Genomic DNA, 17,092 nt, shown 5'->3' with positions numbered 1-17,092 from the left:
GCCTTCCAGAGTCTTGGCTGGAGTAGCTGGGAGATTTGCTGGTCCCCTTTATTGAATGGGAGAGTCTGGGGAGAACAGATTTTGGAGGAGAAATCAAGACTTCTATTCTGGCCAAACTGTGTCTCTGTTACGTGTAAGCAGGAGTGCTAGGTAGGCAGTAGACAGCCAGGTCTGGGGCTGGTGGGGAGTTGGGATCAGAGAGTAGAGTGTGGAGTTTACTGGTTTCTAGAAGGCATGTGAATCAGGGCACTGGATGTCGGGTGGGAGGGAGAAGAGGCTTCTGCCCTGGCCTTCCTGCTACCCTCACACACGTGTGTTCTTTGACCTCCACATTGTGCCCTCTCCAGGGTCTTCCTCAGTCTGGCCCCTTGCAGTCGGATGCAGGAGAGAGTGATTCTCACTGTATGTTGCTCGGCTTCCAATCCCAAATGAGAGCCACAGACTATATCCCAAACACCATTCAGCTTCTCATAGGTGTGTTTTGCTGTTGGCCTGAAAGAAAACAGGGCAAAAAAATAAAGCGTCTGCCAAATATCTACCATTAGTAAGGGGAGCAACTCAAAGCATGCCCTGCAGACCTGCCCCATCTCAGGCTCTTCATGCTGCCACCTGCCTCTCCCCACTCCCAACATGTGACATCTTATGCAAAACCCACTACACAAAACAGAGAGAGGTGGGGCTGCAGAGGAAGGAACCCTGGGACACCCCGGGCTTCCAAGGGACGGAGTTGGGAGCCCAGATCTCACACTGAAAGCAAGTCAATTAGGGGTTCCTTATTAACACTGCAGGCAGAGTCTGTTTTTAAAAAGGCATCACTGCAGGATTCTAAGGAGTTCCCTAATAGGATTGTAATGTTTTGTATCTCAAGAATTCATGTTGTGTATAATTTTTCAGAAAAGTTTATGTCCGGAGGTTATAAACAATGTATAACAATGTATGCATTGTATATCATTTTGGTTTGTTAATATTACTAGTAAAACAAAAACAAAAACAGAAAACAAACAAAAAACTCCTGCAGTCTCCCCCAAACAGTTACTGGTAGCCCTTTCAGCTTTGAAATTCTTATTCCAAATGTAACATCAAAACAGTTGCAACCGCTACAGCTTTCTGGACCATTTAGCAGTCATTTACTCCAACATAGTAGTAAGTGGGTCCACAAAGAGCTTGAGCAGAAAAGGGAAGAAAGAAATGACTTGGAGGTGGAACTCCCATTTCAGAAATGGGGTGAAAGGGTTAGACAGGCCTGTAAGAAGAGGGAAGGGGGTGGGTGGACAGAGGGGCCGTACCTCACTTGGCAGGTGTGCTGGCCTGGAGGTGGCATGGTTTGGGCAGGCGCGCGAGTCAGACTGGTGTTTGATTTCAGGCTGCCCTCTCCTTGCCTGCTCTGAGGTTGTGTAATGTCTTCAAAGGAGCTTTCTGTGTTCCTGAAACACTTGAGACGGTGCGAGGTCGAGAGTGGCTCCGCTTGCCTGGAGGAGGCAGCCTCTTGAAGGCAACCTGGGCTCAGGGACTCTTTCTGACCTTGGTACCTGCTCTGTCTCCCCGCCCCATCCCAATTCATCACCTGACCTTTTCCAATTATAAATACATTTTAACTCCTCATCCTGGGAACCCCCTCAGGAATCCTGAAGGATTCCATTTAAAATTTAGATCTGGGACAACGCCTGTCTCCCAGAAGGTGCTTAAAGCTGAGAGCTTGTTTCTTTTTGTCCTGGCTGCCGGAAGCCCAAAGCCAAGCACTACACAATCACAGCAGTTGTGTCAACCCTATGATCAGCTTTTTTTTTTTTTTTTGCCCCTGCTTTCTTTGGACCTAATCGTTTATTAACCTCATTGTAAATTATCTCAAATCTGAGATTTGAGAACAAGAGGAATATAAATGAATTCAATTTAACCACATTAAGGGAAAGAAAATTCATCTTTCTGCCTGCCAGTGCCCCTCCCTGCCTTTGAATCACACCCTGTGAACACCTTGCTATAAACAGACCTCACATGACTATCTGAGACCAATGCAGGCCAGTGATTGGAGTTTCACCTGCCCAAACCAGAATAACAGGACTCACTTCAACATGCAGATGGTAATCCCTTCTGGAGTCTCTCTCGGTGACCTTATTGAGCACAACTGTGTACAGAATCAGTGAGTATTTACTCGGGCCAGTACGGTGGCAGAATGAGGTCTGGTCCGTGGGAGCATAGGACGAATAGCACCGGGTCGTCCTGCAGTGTGCCATGTAATGTGCGTGGGTGCTGCGTGCAGCCAGAGAAGGGCCTTGCACACTTTGCCCAAAGGTGTTGACACATTCCCTGGATCAGGTCAGGGACTTGACTCAGGGTTCATTTGAGGAGGGTGCTGCACTCTGCCTCGTGCCAGGCAGTTTCTCATACCTGCCACTGAGTAATCCATAAACACTGACCAGAAAATCTTTCTAGCTCCAGAGAGAAGAGGGTGACCAATTTGGGGGTTACCTACCTCCTACCTTTCTGTGGAGGAGACAGGTGGCCTTTCGACACAGGCCTGGGGCTGGTCACCTGTTCCTGGCAGAGCTATTAGAGGGAGAGTTTCTGCCTAGACCAGCAGGTGCGCGCATGCCGTGATCCCATGGCCCCTGAAACAGTTTAAGCAAGTTTTCATACTTGTTGCTTGAAATAAATGGAATCATTGGTGCTTCTTTGGAACCTGTCTCCACCCCTTTCCAAGTGTGTCGTTTTTACAACATCATATTATCCTGGATACTAACTGAAACAGGCCTTGTTATCTTGGGCCTATTTCAACCTTAATGTTTGTGTAGTTATACAGTTCTTCGCAGGAGAATGATATTATGGCATCAAGGCAATTAAAAAGAAAACCCTCTTCAATCACTTAATAGAAATAGAAACATAAGCTGGGGGCTTCCCTGGTGGCGCAGTGGTTAAGAATCCGCCTGCCAATGCAGGGGACACGGGATCGATCCCTGGTCCGGGAAGATCCCACATACCGCGGAGCAACTAAGCCCGTGTGCCACAACTATTGAGCCTGCGCTCTAGAGCCCGCAAGCCACAACTACTGAGCCCACATGCCACAACAACTGAAGCCTGCGCTCCTACTACTGAAGCCTGCTTCAGTAGGGCTCTAGAGTGCGCCTAGAGCCCGTGCTCCACAAGAGAAGCCACTGCAATGAGAAGCCAGCGCACCGCAACAAAGAGTTGTCCCCACTCGCCACAACTAGAGAAAGCCCGCATGCAGCAACGAAGACCCAACCCACCCAAAAAGATAAAAAAATTTAAAAATAATAAAATATGTAAGTTGTCTTCTGATAGAGGCATAGATTCTAGACTTGGGTCTGAATCCTGCCACTGCCACCTGTTAGTGTTGTGATCTTGGGAAGTTGCTTAACTTCTCTGCTTTAGTTACCTCATCTATAATACGAGGAATATCATAGTCTCTGCCTCATAGGTTTATTGTCAGAATTAATTGACAAAGTATAGTAAAGCCCTTGGAACTGTGCCTGGCATATAAGCAATCAATAAATGTCTGTTGTATCATCACTGTTATTCAGCTTGGATTTATTGAAGAATTGCTCCATGCCAGGCCCTGGGCAATTCATTGGGCTACAAATTAAAGACATTGTCTCTGTCCTCCAGGAATTTACAGTCATGTAGGAGAGAGAAGTGTATACTTAAATGATAGGTGTTATAAGACAAATACAAGCTATGGTAGCACAAAGGCTGAGTGATGGGTTCTGTCTTGGGTGTAGCCTGGGGCCATTAGAAAGAAGGCAGAGGATGTGGTCCCTGAGTGGGTTTGTTGTAGGTGCAGGAGGCAAGGATGTTCCTGACAGGCTGGAGGGGAGGTGCTAATGTGGGTCCCTAAGGGCACAAGAGGAAGACTTGGAGAGCACAGAGCCTCTGGGAAACTCCAGGCAGTCCACAGGGTGGGACTGTCAGGGGAGAGAGGTGACACTGGAAGGGTGGTTCAGGGCTGGATCTTGGTGGCCTTGCCTGAGCCCTGCCCAGGAGCTTGGACTTTGTACCATGTGAAGGCTCTAGGGAGCCGGGGAAGGCTTTTAGGCAAGGGGAATGACATGATCAGATTCACATTTTAGAAAGTTTACTCTGGAAAATAGTGGGGAGAAAGGATAGAGGTGAGGCTGCAGGATACAGGGAGAGACTGGAGGCAGGAAGACCTGGGGGACTCTAGTGTCTGGGGCACACGATGATGGGGCTCAACTAAGGCTGTGAGAGTGGCATGGAGGGGAGAACATTGGATTCAGGGCATCATTTGGGGCCATATTAAGTTGGTGGAGTGGGTGGGAGTGTGGGGCAGAGGGTTAGAAGAGCTGGAGATGACTACTGGGTTTCTATCCCAGGTGACCGGGTAGATGATGTCTCATGGGCCAGGGAGGGAGAACAGGAAGTACAGTTTGCGGGGAAAGTAATGGGTTCAGTTCTACCAAGTTGAATTTTGGGGGTTTGTTTTATTTTGTTTTAATGCCTTTTGAACAACCAGGTAGAAACATCTTCATCCCCAAAAGAGGTCTGAGCTGGAGCTGGTGGTAGAGGAAGATTGTCTGGGGAATGCAGGATGAACAGGGAAGAGGGCTAGTGGTGGAGCCCCAAGAATCACCCATGTCCAGGATGGGCAGGAGAGTGAGAGAGGCATAGCCCTAGAGGCAGGTGGAGACCAAGAGGGCATGGAGCAGTCACAAGAGAGTGACAGGAGGAGGGACTGGTGGGCTTGAGGAGACCCAAGCAAGATGAGGGCTGGGAACTGACCTTTGGATTTGACCACAGGGAGTTGCTCGTTGACCTAGTGGGAGCAGTTCTGTGGTATGGAGGCAACAGGTGCCAGAGAACCGTGAACTAAAGAGTCAGTGAGAGGTGAGCAGAGACAGCAAGTGTACACAACTTGGAGAAGCTTAGCTGTGAAGGGAGGAGAGCATGGAGTCTGCTAAGAGCATGAAGGGAAAGCTCTGAGGTAGAAGTATGAGCCCCTGAGGGCCCCTTGTCCTCCAGACAGTGGGTCCCTGTGGGTCCAGGGATGGGAGGAGGGAGAGGAGGAGTATGGAGGGGGTTACCCCGGCAGCCTCAGTTTCCTCTGACATAGAAAAGGAAGTGGGCAGAGGTCGAGGAAGGTACTGGGAGTTTGGGCTAGCCACTGAGGGGAATGGTTGATGGAGCTATGTCAAGCCTCCTGCCCCCAGTTTCAAATGGATTCCACTGTGGGACCAAATATATGTTTTAGAAGCATATGAGCATTTTTATGGATGTATAGATTGTTTTAAGTGTTTGTAGCCTACAAGGAGAAAAGACTGGAAAACTATACTCCAAAATGTTAATAGTACTAATCTTTGGATGATCGAATCAGAGGGTGCATTCTTCCCTTTTAATTTTCTCTTCTCTATACATTTTTAAAAATCATGAACAAGTATTACTTTGGAAATGAGGAAGAAATCAGTATGTTTTGTTCTCCCGGAGTGCAGTAATGTGGAAGCTTCAAGCCATCCCTGTGAGATATAAGAACAGGGGTAGGGGTGGAGGTAGGGGGTGTTTCTTAGTGCACGCGTGACAGCAGTGGCAAAAATGTCTCAGCAGGCCTTCCAACTCCCAGCCGTCTATCAGGAGTTATACAGAACAAAATTCCTTACCATGAACTAGTAAGTTCTGAAATCTGTGGAGATGAGCCCAGAAGAGCCTATTCTTTTAAAGAAAGAAAGAGACAGAGAGAAAGGGAGGGAGGGAGGGAGGAGGACACAGTCTCAGGGGCTGGCCCAGCTGGTCTCTAGCTCTGCGAGGTGGGCTCGCTGGGCAGGTGGGGTCTTGCCTGGATGGGAATGAGCTTTCCAGGAGATTTGTGCAAATGGAGTCACATGGAGGAGGAACTTTTAGGAAGGCTGCGCTGTTGAATGATGTCTCTGACTGTGGTCTGGAATAACAGGCAGTAATGAGAGGACCAAATAAGAGCTCCGATTGCCGTTGGTTCTGTAAAGCTCTTGTAGCCCTTTATGGGGGGGGTCTCCTGAGATTTACAGCAAATTGTGGTGGTGGGGACCTTAAAAACTGGACCTGAAAAAAACCCAAAACGACCTTCATTTAGGAAAACAGCCCTATTGCTTTATCACCTTGGGGAAACGATGTTCCTTAGTGCATTTCTTTTGTACACATGACAATAGTGACTTCCAGATGCGGTCTGTTGGCTTCAGGATCCACAAAAGGTCACACGGTTGCCCAAACTCAATTACTTTTTTACATTAAAGAGAATTTAAAGTATGACCCTCTGGGCTTTTCTGCAACCTTCCCCTCTGCCTGGGCCAGCGCCCTTCCCAAGCCCCTTTTAAAAATCCACTCGTCTAGGTGGTCTGGGCCCTGCCTTACCTTTGTGAAGACCTCCAGACCCTGACCCTTCACTGGTGCCTTAAGGGGGGACCCTCAGATGTCTCAAGGTGAGACAAGTCATAGCACTTTGGTTACAAAATTCAGGAAAGTTGGTCATACTCCTACTTTGCGTAGCTTCTTCCTGAGTATATTTTTTTGCTTGTTTTTTTAAATGCGTTTTTTCCTTTTTGCAAAAGCCACATGTTCATATTAGAACATTTAAGAAATATAGTTAATAAATTAAAAATTACCTGTGATTTTAGTACGTGAGATAACCATTAATACTTTGGCATGTACGTGTGTGTTTTTGTGTGTGTGTGTGTGTGTGTGTGTAATCTTTACCAAAATGGGCTTGTAGTCTACATACTGTTTGGGAATCTACTTTTCCCTTTAACAGTCTATCATAGATGTTTCCCATGTCAATAGCTGTGTACTTTTATGGCTATTTGATGTCAAGAACTATAGCCTAAATGGCATTGTATGTACCAGGTAGTCCTTGCCTACCAAAGTTTGTTTGCTTTTAAAAGGTCTATGATAGGTTCTTCTGGCATCTGACTGTATTTTGCAGGCTATATTTTTATTTTCCACTTCTCTTTTGAACTTTCAGAAAAAATTTTAATGAAATACTTGAGACAGTTGAAAGGGTGTAAAGGATAATATGATGACCACTCATGTGTTCACCTCCCAGCTTTGTAAATTAAAAAAAAACGTTACAAATACAGGTTAGCCTCTTTATATGCCCCACTCCACTCCATCCCTACTTCATTCCACTCCCAGCCTCCTCACCACCACAGAGGTGATCATTATCCTGAGTCACGTCTGGTTTTCAGCATCTTGGTGTGGAGAGCACTTGAGTATCTTAGGGCAGTGGCTCACAGTTGCTTGTGGATTCATGAGAACTAAACACAGATTACCAATCCATAACAATAGTACTGGTAAAAAATAAAATAAAATAAAACTTGATTCCAGTTTAAACAGAACCCAATAACATTCAGAGCTGTGAATTATGACCTGGGAAAACTGGACTATTAGATGTGATGCTCACCAATGAAAATTCACAAAGGCCGAAACTGTCACTGGGAAATCTAATGTAAATCAAAATAGTAGTTGATGAGTCAAATCCTCACTGTAATATTTACATAGGAAAGAATGCATTCAATGAAAACCATGTTAGTAAAATGAAAATAGAAGATCATCAGGAACAATGTAACTGTGCAGTGTAGAAAATCATTCACTTTTCCTTGGGGAAATTCTTTGTTAATAACTTATTATTGGTATTGGCATAACTCTGAACAGAACCCACATGTCGTTGGGATGAAAATATCCTGTCCCCGTGTGTGGAATTGCTGCTTTCAAATGACCGTTGCCTCTGTGGAATGTCAGAACTGAGGGAACCCCTAGCCTGACCCTGACACCTCTCTTTCTTACAGGGGGCAGTGCCCAAAGGAAATGCCACTAAAGAATTCATCGAGAGTTTACAGCTGAAGCCTGGGCAGGTGGTGTACAAGTGTCCCAAATGCTGCAGCATCAAGCCTGACCGAGCCCACCACTGCAGGTACACTGCCCCCGCCTGGGCTCCCCTCCTCACCCCCTGCGCCCCCACCCTCCCCCTCCCTCCACGGGTGCCATCAGCAACAGGACTTCTGAACGTGCCCTGCTCTGGGCACGGAGTGACCACAGTGACTCTTCCTCCCTACCTGAACAGGAGGGCAAGGGTGGGAAAGGGTGTTTGGTTTGGGCTCAGGACACTTGGCTTCGCCACACTTGCTGGAGGGCCCTGCCCAGGCCCTTGCTTGTCTCCACCCTTGTCTCCAAATCTGTAAAATGGAGGGGATTCCTGCTCTTCCTACTGCACAGCTTTATTACTTTTTTAAGGGCACGTGAGACAAAGCTTTAGGAAATCATTCTGTGAATGTCTAGCCCCTGATACATTTAAGGGGCAGGTGCAATTTCACTTAAATTTTATAGGGAAATGAAGGGGTTGTCCTTGAAAGAAAAGAAAGACTTTTCTTTAAAACAAAACTTCTAGAGGTCTGACAGTTGTAGAGTTCAGCCAAAAAAGCCATTTCCCTGTTTTATCTGTGGTGGTTTTTCCCTTTTGATTTTCAAATTTCTTTGTTGTTTTGAGTCTTCTCGACAAAAAAAACCTCCAGCTAAATATTGCACTTTATCATGATGAGAACTTTAAATGCTAAATTACAGAAATAATGAACCTGTCACTTAGTCCCTTTTTCACACTAGTGTGTGTTCGGGGTGGGGAGGGGCTGTGGAGGAATGAACTGGCTCCTGATGTCAGGAGGTATCGTCATCCTGAGGCTGTGGAAGCATCTGGGTTTTGTGCGAGGTCTGAGCGGCTAAAAGGTGGCTTTTCTGTGTGGGCCGCACTGCCCACCTTTTGGAGGAGAGCAGTCAGTCTCAACATCCAGATGCCATGGTCAGCTCCTAATACCTGCTGTGTCTCAGGCACCTCAGCCCACCCTGTCTCATCATCGTCATCCCCATGGTCACCCCCGGAGATAGCTCTGCCATAGACATGACCCTCCCTAGATGAGGAATTAAGGCTCAAGGTGGTTAAGTGGCTGCTCAAGGGTCACACAGCCGGTGACTACGAGAGACAGGATTGGTTCCTGGTGTTTCTGGCTCCGAGTCTGGGGCTCTTTCCACTAGAACTCTAGTTTGGGATGACTTGTGTGACTTGATATAACCATATGCATATTTTTCTGTATCTTTTTCTGTCTGTCTGAGAGAGCGATCTGGAGACCTCCCCAGCTAGTTGCCACTTCTCAAGGGTGAGGGCCAAGGAGCTTGGGCAGGGACCATGGGAACTGCCATCTCCTGTGGGGTTTTCTGTGTCTGGGTCAGCTTGTTTCTGAAATCTGTATTAGAAACTAATTCAAAGCTTTCTTCTTGTGCCTGAGATGGAGGCATCAGTCTAGCCTTTTCCTGCCACCCCGAGGCTCGGGAAGCCAGCTGTTTTCATCCCCTGGGTGATGTGATTCCTCCGGGCAGCCCAGTGTGGTGGAGCGGGCTCCTGCCTTGAAGCTGGAGAGGTCAGCATTGGAAAGGCAGCTCTGTCCCTGCCACACTGGGGACTGTGGGCCAGGCACCACATCTCTCAGAGCCTCAGCTTTCTCCTTTGCAAAATGGGTTGTTCTTCCTGAGCTTGTGAGGATTAAGTATGAATATCTATCTGTTAATGGAGGAATGTGTGAGCGTTGGGGATGTGCTGGGTTTACATAGGCTGGACCAGAAACAGGGAAGTGTGAACTTTATAGAAGGAACTTGGGTGACCACAGTGGTTCTTTTCCCTTTCCTCCCTGAGCCCTTGGCAACCTCCACCGCCTGGCGTTTTCCTCACCGCCTCCTCCTCGCCTCTCTCCCCAGGATGATCCAAGGGAGGTATTCTTGAGTGCTAATAAACAAATCAGCTTGAGCAAAACAAGAGCTGCTGATTCAGATCAACTTGAGTGAGGATGCCTGTGCGTCGCCTGTTCCTGTGTCAGGAAATGTATGCTGACAACTGCTCCTTTGTGATGGCTTGTGGTGGCCCAGGCCATCTGGGGACCCATGGTTTTGGATAAGCAGAATCCCCAGCACACCAAACAGAGCTGGGTTTGTGACTGGTTGAGCCAAGGGGCCTGCTGCCCTGCTAGAGAAAGTTGGTGTCAGTCTTCCTGCTCAGGTGAAGGGGCATGTGTTTGTGCCCAGCTCTTTGCTTCCTCTCCTCCCAGTAGTGTCCATGGAATTTAAAACTCTTTTCCCTGAGCTCTGATGGGTATCACAAATATTCCCTGACCTTGCACTTGTAGGTGTTCCTTCCAGCCTGGTGATACGTGGCTGGGTCTTCCTTCCAAGCAGGCTCCTTTCATCCTGGCTTTGAGGATCATGGAAGCCTGTGGAAATCCTTGGGGTGGGTGGGTCATGCTAACGGGGACAGCCAAGGTGTTAGGCTTATGTGTTAGGTTCTTCTTGCACGGGCTGTGGAGACCTCTGACCTTGGCAAAGCCTCACACCCCTCCCCACCTGCTAACAAACACACACACACTGAGATGAGACAGTTGGGGACTGCTTAGGGCCCCTGCCAGCTTGTTCATCAGTTACTGATAAATTTATATTGCACTAGCATTGGTTTGTTTTTTTTTAAATTTTTTTTTCTTTTAATTAATTAATTAATTAATTATTTTATTTTTGGCTGCATTGGGTCTTCATTTCTGTGCGAGGGCTTTTTCGACTTGCGGCGTGCGGGGGCCACTCTTCATCGCGGTGTGCGGGCCTCTCAGTGTCGCGGCCTCTCTTGTTGCGGAGCACAAGCTCCAGATGCGCAGGCTCAGTAGTTGTGGCTCACGGGCCTAGTTGCTCCGCGGCATGTGGGATCTTCCCAGACCAGGGCTCGAACCCGTGTCCCCTGCATTGGCAGGCAGATTCTCAACCACTGCGCCACCAGGGAAGCCCTAGCATTGGTTTTAAAGCATTTTACACACATCATCTCTAACCCTGAGAGAGCAGAGCTAGTTCTACAGAGGGTGGTTTGGAGAAGCTAAGTTTCTTTGCCCAGAGCCCAAAGTGGTGATCTGAGGGCAGTGTCCTTTCCACGGGCCTTACCCTGTTTGGGCACTGCCTTACCCCACGTTGTCTGAGCCGGGGCCAGGATGTTATAGATGCCTTTTTTCTTATAATTTTAATCATAGTGAATGAGATGTGAGATGAAAACCTGTATGGGGAGCATGGTCCCCTTGGTGCCTCCTTGCTATGTTTTTTTCTCTTCCTCTACTGTGGCATCCCAGCCTGAGGTGGTGGAGCCCAGTTCCCCATCTATAGTGTCAGAGCCTTCACTCCTCCAACCCTTGCTAAGCGGGGCCCCAGACTTGGCTCTGGGCTGTAGTGGTGGATGGGACATGGCCCTGACCCAGGGGCCTCCCGCCCAGGCAGGGCAGATGCACTTGTCTGCCGTGATACAGTTTGGTGGGTGCCGCTGTAGGGAGAGTCACAGGGACATCACTTAGGGTGGGCAAGAGGTTACCTCAACCTGCTCCTTGGGGTCTGAGTACCAAGGAAGGGCCCTTGTACCTCCCTGGAGAGGGAGCATGAGCCCCAGGGAACCTGAATGCACACAATCCGGTGAGGTTGTTGGGCTCTTCCAAGCTTGCGAAAGAAGTGCTCTGGGGACTGAAAATGGTAGGGAACCTGGAGGAAAAGGAGAGAAGCATCCTCCCTCTTGTAAAACCAGGATTTAAAAAGGCGAGGGGGTGGGAGGGGAGACTTCCCTGGTGGTGCAGTGGTTAAGAATCCTCCTGCCAATGCAGGGGACACGGGTTCGAGCCCTGGTCTGGGAAGATCCCACATGCCGCGGAGCAGCTAAGCCCGTGCACCACAACTACTGAGCCTGCGCTGTAGAGCCCGTGAGCCACAACTACTGAGCCCGTGTGCCACAACTACTGAAGCCTGCATGCTCTAGGGCTCACATGCCGTAACTACTGAGCCCACGTGCCACAACTACTGAAGCCTATGCACCTAGAGTCCGTGCTCTGCAACAAGAGAAGCCACCGCAATGAGAAGCCCGCACGCCGCAGCAAAGAGTAGCCCCTACTTGTCGCAACTAGAGAAAGCCCGCGCACAGCCAAAAATAAATTAAAAAAATAAACAAACAAAAAACAAAAACGGGAGGGGCCTGGGAAACCCTGAAGGTAGGAACACCCCAAATACCTCCACTGAGGACATTTGGTCTTTTCAGCAACTGCCGTTGAATGCGTAGGACATGTCTGTGTCCACAGCGTCTCGCACGGGAGACACTGGAGTTGGTGCAAGAGAGGAGTGCAGGCAGGAGCCCCAGGGAAGGTGGATTTCGCCAGGAGGCAAGAGTGGAGAAAGGGCCCTCTGGGAGCCTGCCCTGGCTGCTGTGCTTGGGCTGCCCTGCTGTGTCTGGGGAGGGGACACCAGTGAGCCCACTGTGCTGTGGGGACTGGGAAGAAGACTGACTCTGAGGTGCCTGATTCCCAGTGGGGTGTCGGGTTGTGGAAGGCTCACATTTTTTCTTCCTCCCCCTGTGGGCTGGTGCCTGAGATGAAATAGTCAGGCAGGTGTGGGCAGTCACCCCCTGGGCCTGGAGCATCCTTCACTTGGCCCACTGAGGGACCAGGCCTTGCCCTTGGTGCTCTCCAGGCCCCAGCCCCAGAGACATTCAGGCTGGGTGTTTTGTGAGCCGTGGGTCAGTTAGCCTCTAAACAGCGCCTCCAGCCACATGCGTGGGTGGACCTCCGCCACCCACGTGCACTACCTCCTGCCCCAGGAGCCCGCTTCTGAACAACTCCGTAAGCCGGAGGGAGAGGCGCCATCTTGGCATTTCCTGTCTTTGCAAATAGGAAACTCAGAGCCCAGCACTCTGGACAACTTTTGCAGCTCTCAGTGGGCTGTACTCCTGCCTGCTCCCAGAAGGATGAGTAGTGTTCTAATTTGGCTGCCCAGTGAAACTTAGCCCATTGTGAAACCCAGCTTCCCAGGGTTCACACCTGGCCTCTTCAGAGAGGCTGGGAGGGGAGAGCAAAGGACAGATTTGCTTAATCTCTTAGACAGCTTTCAGAGGATGTCAGGCCATTTGGCACCTCTCTGCTGCTGAGCAAACACTGCCTCAGAGCACCCACCTGAAACCCCTTTTACAAAGAAGTACAAGTGGAAGAAAAACTGCTCAAGAGTCCAGAGCAGGGAGGTGGTTACCCTCAGGAGTTCCCCAGACAGGGAGGGGATTAAGAAACCCCAGAGCTGAGGAAGGACATACAAGAAATGGGCTACAGGGGTGGTTCCATGGTGGGAATGTGTTGGCTGAGGCCCAGAACGCAGGAAGCTTTACTGCCTACTTGTCTGTACTTTCAAGATTGTACGCTGGGAACACATGTTACCTATTCTTTCATTCATTCATTCAAATCGGTAACATACACAGAGAGAGAGAGAGAGAGAGAGAGAGAGATTGATTGATCAAGTAATGGAGTTGCTGGTACCTGGCTTTCTCTTTATTGCCCTCCATGCCCCTTTCATGCGTCCTTTTCTTACCCTGCCTTTCTGGCTCCCAAGGAGATTTCTGGAGCTGGGTCAGCATCTCTGAAATGTGCCCATTCCCCATACGCCTGTGTTATCATGACCCTTTGAAGCTGTGGGAAGAACAAGGGTGGAGACCAGAATGACCCCACCACTCGTCTGAGCCAGCATCTGTTCTCACTTTCTCTTATAACGGTACTCACGTCCTGTGGGGGGAAGGGGGGGCCCAGGTCTGCCTTGCCACCGGAGCTCATGCCATGCTTAGAAAAGCCCACGCCTCCCCCTTGGGGGTGCAGGTGAGCCCTCCTTCAGAGTGGTCTGTGCTTCCTGGCCTGCGGTCTGGGAACAGCTCCTTTTGTGCCATCCCTGCCCTGTCTGTGGGCCAGCCAGAGCTCAGCGAGCACTGTGTGTGAGCACGAGGCAGCCTTCTCTTCAGCGGGCCCTGAGCCAACCCTTCCCCCAGGGTCCACCCACCATAGCCCACCTTAGTAAGAACCTGAGATAAATTTGGTTATGGAAACTAGTAGAAAGAAAAGCTGGTGTGAACTAAGGGACTGTCAAAAATATATATAATTCTATTATTTCCAAGCTTGTATTTATAGTATTTCAAACTGTTTTGAACAAATACTGCCCCCAAGATAAATGTTAGGGAGCCTACTTTAATGAATTGAGAAAGAAACAATTTTTGATGAGCGCATCTATTGGCAAATGGGTCTTCCTGAACTTGAGCTTTGGGAGTAGTTGCTTTTGAGCCCCCATTAGCCTCGTGCTCTTGTTTCAGATTCTTACTTGTATCGTCCAAAAAGGGGTGGGGAAGGCATTTGCTATCAAAAACAAAGCTTCAAACAGTCTCAGTCCAAAAATTGTCCCAGTAACAAGTTAGTAATTTGCAAATTAGTGGGATTTCTGATCAACACTTAAGCTCAAATGACTTTTCTGCTGTTTTGGGCTAAGTGGATATTATCTTAGAGCTGAAAGGTCCTTTGAGGGGGACTTCCTGCCGCCATGTGATGCACCGCTCGTGACCCCACTCTGAACTTTTCTAGCAATCTCTCTCATCAGCCGCACCCTGGGAGGTTCCCTGGTCAGGTTTTTGGTCTTTGGGGGGAAATTAGGAGCAGCTGTATCCCATCTCATCCTGTCAAGTTTTTGAAAGTGCTTCTTCTTTCTGTCCTCTCAGTAAACCAAATTCTCAGCCCACTGTTACCTCAGGAGAGCAGTCTCTTTCTCAGCCTTGTCAGTTCCAGCCTGTTTTTATGTGAAACAAGATAAGAGGCCTTGGAGGTGGATAACTGTTCCCCTGTTTGGAATGATTGTGACCCTGGAGGTCCTGGCCCTGCCTTCCAAGCCCCTTACAACACACATGCAGCAAAACATTGGGTGGAGCCCTAGAGGCCACTTGCCAGGAGTGGTGCAGGAGCATGGGTTTTGAGTGCCCTCGACCCTCCCGCCTCCGTGAGGACCCCCCTAAAGATCTGCCTTGCGGCTCTTTCAGTGTTTGTAAGCGGTGCATTCGGAAGATGGACCACCACTGTCCCTGGGTCAATAACTGTGTTGGCGAGAACAACCAGAAGTACTTCGTCCTGTTTACAGTAAGTCAGCTTCCAAATTCTGCCCCACCCTCTGAAGCAATGGAGAGCTCTGTTCCTTCGAAAATTGTCAGCACTCACAGTGTTCTTCGCTGCTGTTCAGAATAGTGCCTGGCCACGCAGACCTCCGCCTTTCTGCCAGAGCTCTCCTTGGTTCAACAAGTGCCCGTTCCTGGGCCCTTCACTTGAGCATCTAGAAAGTTGACTCAAGTTGATTAGCTATAAGCAAGGGCCCTGTTCTGGGCTCCCATGCCTGGTGTCCGACCTAAGTAGCTAAAGGAGGCGGCAACCCTCCCTCAGCTGCAGGTAGGTGGAGTGTATCTAGCCTGAGGGCTGGAGGGGCCAATGGCAGTCGGGCGCCCTGACCTTTCAAGTGAGGAGCAGCAGCCGGCCTGGAGCCCCCAGGGCAGCCCAGGTCACACCTGGTGACACGTGCTTGTTTCTGTTCTTGTCCCACACGCTCCCAGTGAATGGCCGCTCACCTCAGACCCAGGGCTGGGGGCGGGGGACCAGTGGGGAAATCACCAGATGCCTCTCTGGCCCCCCTCCTGCTCAGCCCTCAGCCTAAGTGTTCCTGAATGGGAGGTTCCGAGCACCCCGTCCCGGGAGCCTGCACGGCCAGAAGGTTCTCACAACAATGGCGTCTGCACTGCTTTCCTGTTTCAGATGTACATAGCTCTCATTTCCTTGCACGCCCTCATCATGGTGGGATTCCACTTCCTGCACTGCTTTGAAGAAGATTGGACAAGTGAGTATGTGCCAGGTCTTCCCTCCTTGCTGCAGGGGGGCGCGTGACCCAAGCAGGGTGGGCTCTTTGTTTCCGTCCTGGTGCCAGGGGCCAACCTCATTTTATTAGATCTCCTGCAAGCCTATGGACCTATCAGGGAAGAAACAGCAGAGGCCCGAATATCTCTTCATGAAAAAAAGCAGCCCCTTAAAGTCAGTTCCACAGGTAAGGTAGTGAGTTGGACAGACCCTCTAGCCTGAGTGGGCCCAGGGAAAATGCAGGCCCCCAGCAGGGAGGTGCATTCCCTGGAGTGGAGCTGTGCCTGCAGAGAGAGCTTTTGCTTCCATGTCTCTAAGTGAGGAGCTTTAATTGAAGGTCATTTTATTCCAACCTTGCAGAAATCCATTTTTAACTTTCTGGCTAGGACATGGACGGTTTTTGTTTTTTGTTTTTTGTTTTTTTGTGTGGTGGTTGTTTTTTTAACTGCTTAATCACCAATTTACGTTAAGATTGTAGACAAATTCTTCCTGCTTTTGAAGTATCTCATTTAAATGTGCAAATGCTGAGGAAGGAACTCCAACCACAAAATTGCATAAATCCTGAGGGAAAAATATAGATGCTGAAAAAATAAATAAAATTTAAATTTTTTTTAAGAAGAATAAAAATAAGTTATAAGAAAACAATTTTTAATACAGTAGTCCCCCCTTATCTGCAGGGAATATGTTCCAAGACCCCCAGTGGAATGCCTGAAACCTCAGATAGTACAGAACCCTATATACACCATGTTTTTTCCTATACATACATACCATAGTTTAATTTATAAGTTAGTCACAGTAAGAGAGTATCTGAATTGCCAGCATCACTGCTCTTGCATTTTGGGGTCATTATTAAGTAGAATAAGGGTTACTTGACCACAAGCACTGTGATACCACGGTGGTTGATTTGGTAACCGAGATAGTAGGTAGCACATGCAACATGGACATGCTGGACAAAGGGATGGTTCACGTCCCAGGTGGACAGAGCAAGATGGCGTGAGATTTCATCACGCTACTCAGAACAGTTTGTACTTTAAAACCTGTGGATTGTTTATTTCTGGAATTTTCCATTTAATATTTTTGCACTGAGGTTGACTACAGGTAAATGAAACTGCAGAAAGCAAAACCAAGGATAAGGGGAAGACTACTACAGATACTGGAGGAATTAAGAGAGGCCACCTGCTGGGCTCCATCTTTCACACATACATCTGTGAGACACATCTTGAGCAGAAACATCGTATTTTCATTCTTTTTCCATTGATTGGTCCCCCTCTTCATTTCATCATTTTTTAGGAGTTTTGCTCTTCCTGCACATACTGACTTCTTAGGCTTTTTCTTGCTATTATTTCCCCCAGAACTTG

General features: G+C 48.8%; 1 protein-coding gene across 6 annotated transcripts in view; it reads left to right on the top strand.

The window, feature by feature from the left end:
- The window catches only part of ZDHHC3 (zinc finger DHHC-type palmitoyltransferase 3), a 57,835-nt gene that overhangs the window by 19,264 nt on the left and 21,479 nt on the right, over positions 1-17,092 (top strand). For 4 of the 6 annotated variants that reach the window (XM_061196617.1, XM_061196618.1, XM_061196619.1 and 1 more), the window contains 4 exons: positions 7,782-7,906; positions 14,876-14,972; positions 15,636-15,717; positions 15,826-15,921. In XM_061196617.1, the coding sequence (XP_061052600.1) occupies positions 7,782-7,906; positions 14,876-14,972; positions 15,636-15,717; positions 15,826-15,921 (400 nt within the window). The remainder of the gene's footprint in view (positions 1-7,781; positions 7,907-14,875; positions 14,973-15,635; positions 15,718-15,825; positions 15,922-17,092) is intronic. The other 2 variants (XM_061196620.1, XM_061196622.1) reach the window with 1 other exon arrangement.

Source organism: Eubalaena glacialis, chromosome 7 (assembly GCF_028564815.1).
Source record: "Eubalaena glacialis isolate mEubGla1 chromosome 7, mEubGla1.1.hap2.+ XY, whole genome shotgun sequence".
In the NCBI taxonomy this organism is placed as follows: domain Eukaryota; kingdom Metazoa; phylum Chordata; class Mammalia; order Artiodactyla; family Balaenidae; genus Eubalaena; species Eubalaena glacialis.
This window is presented reverse-complemented; position numbering and strand designations above follow the sequence as displayed.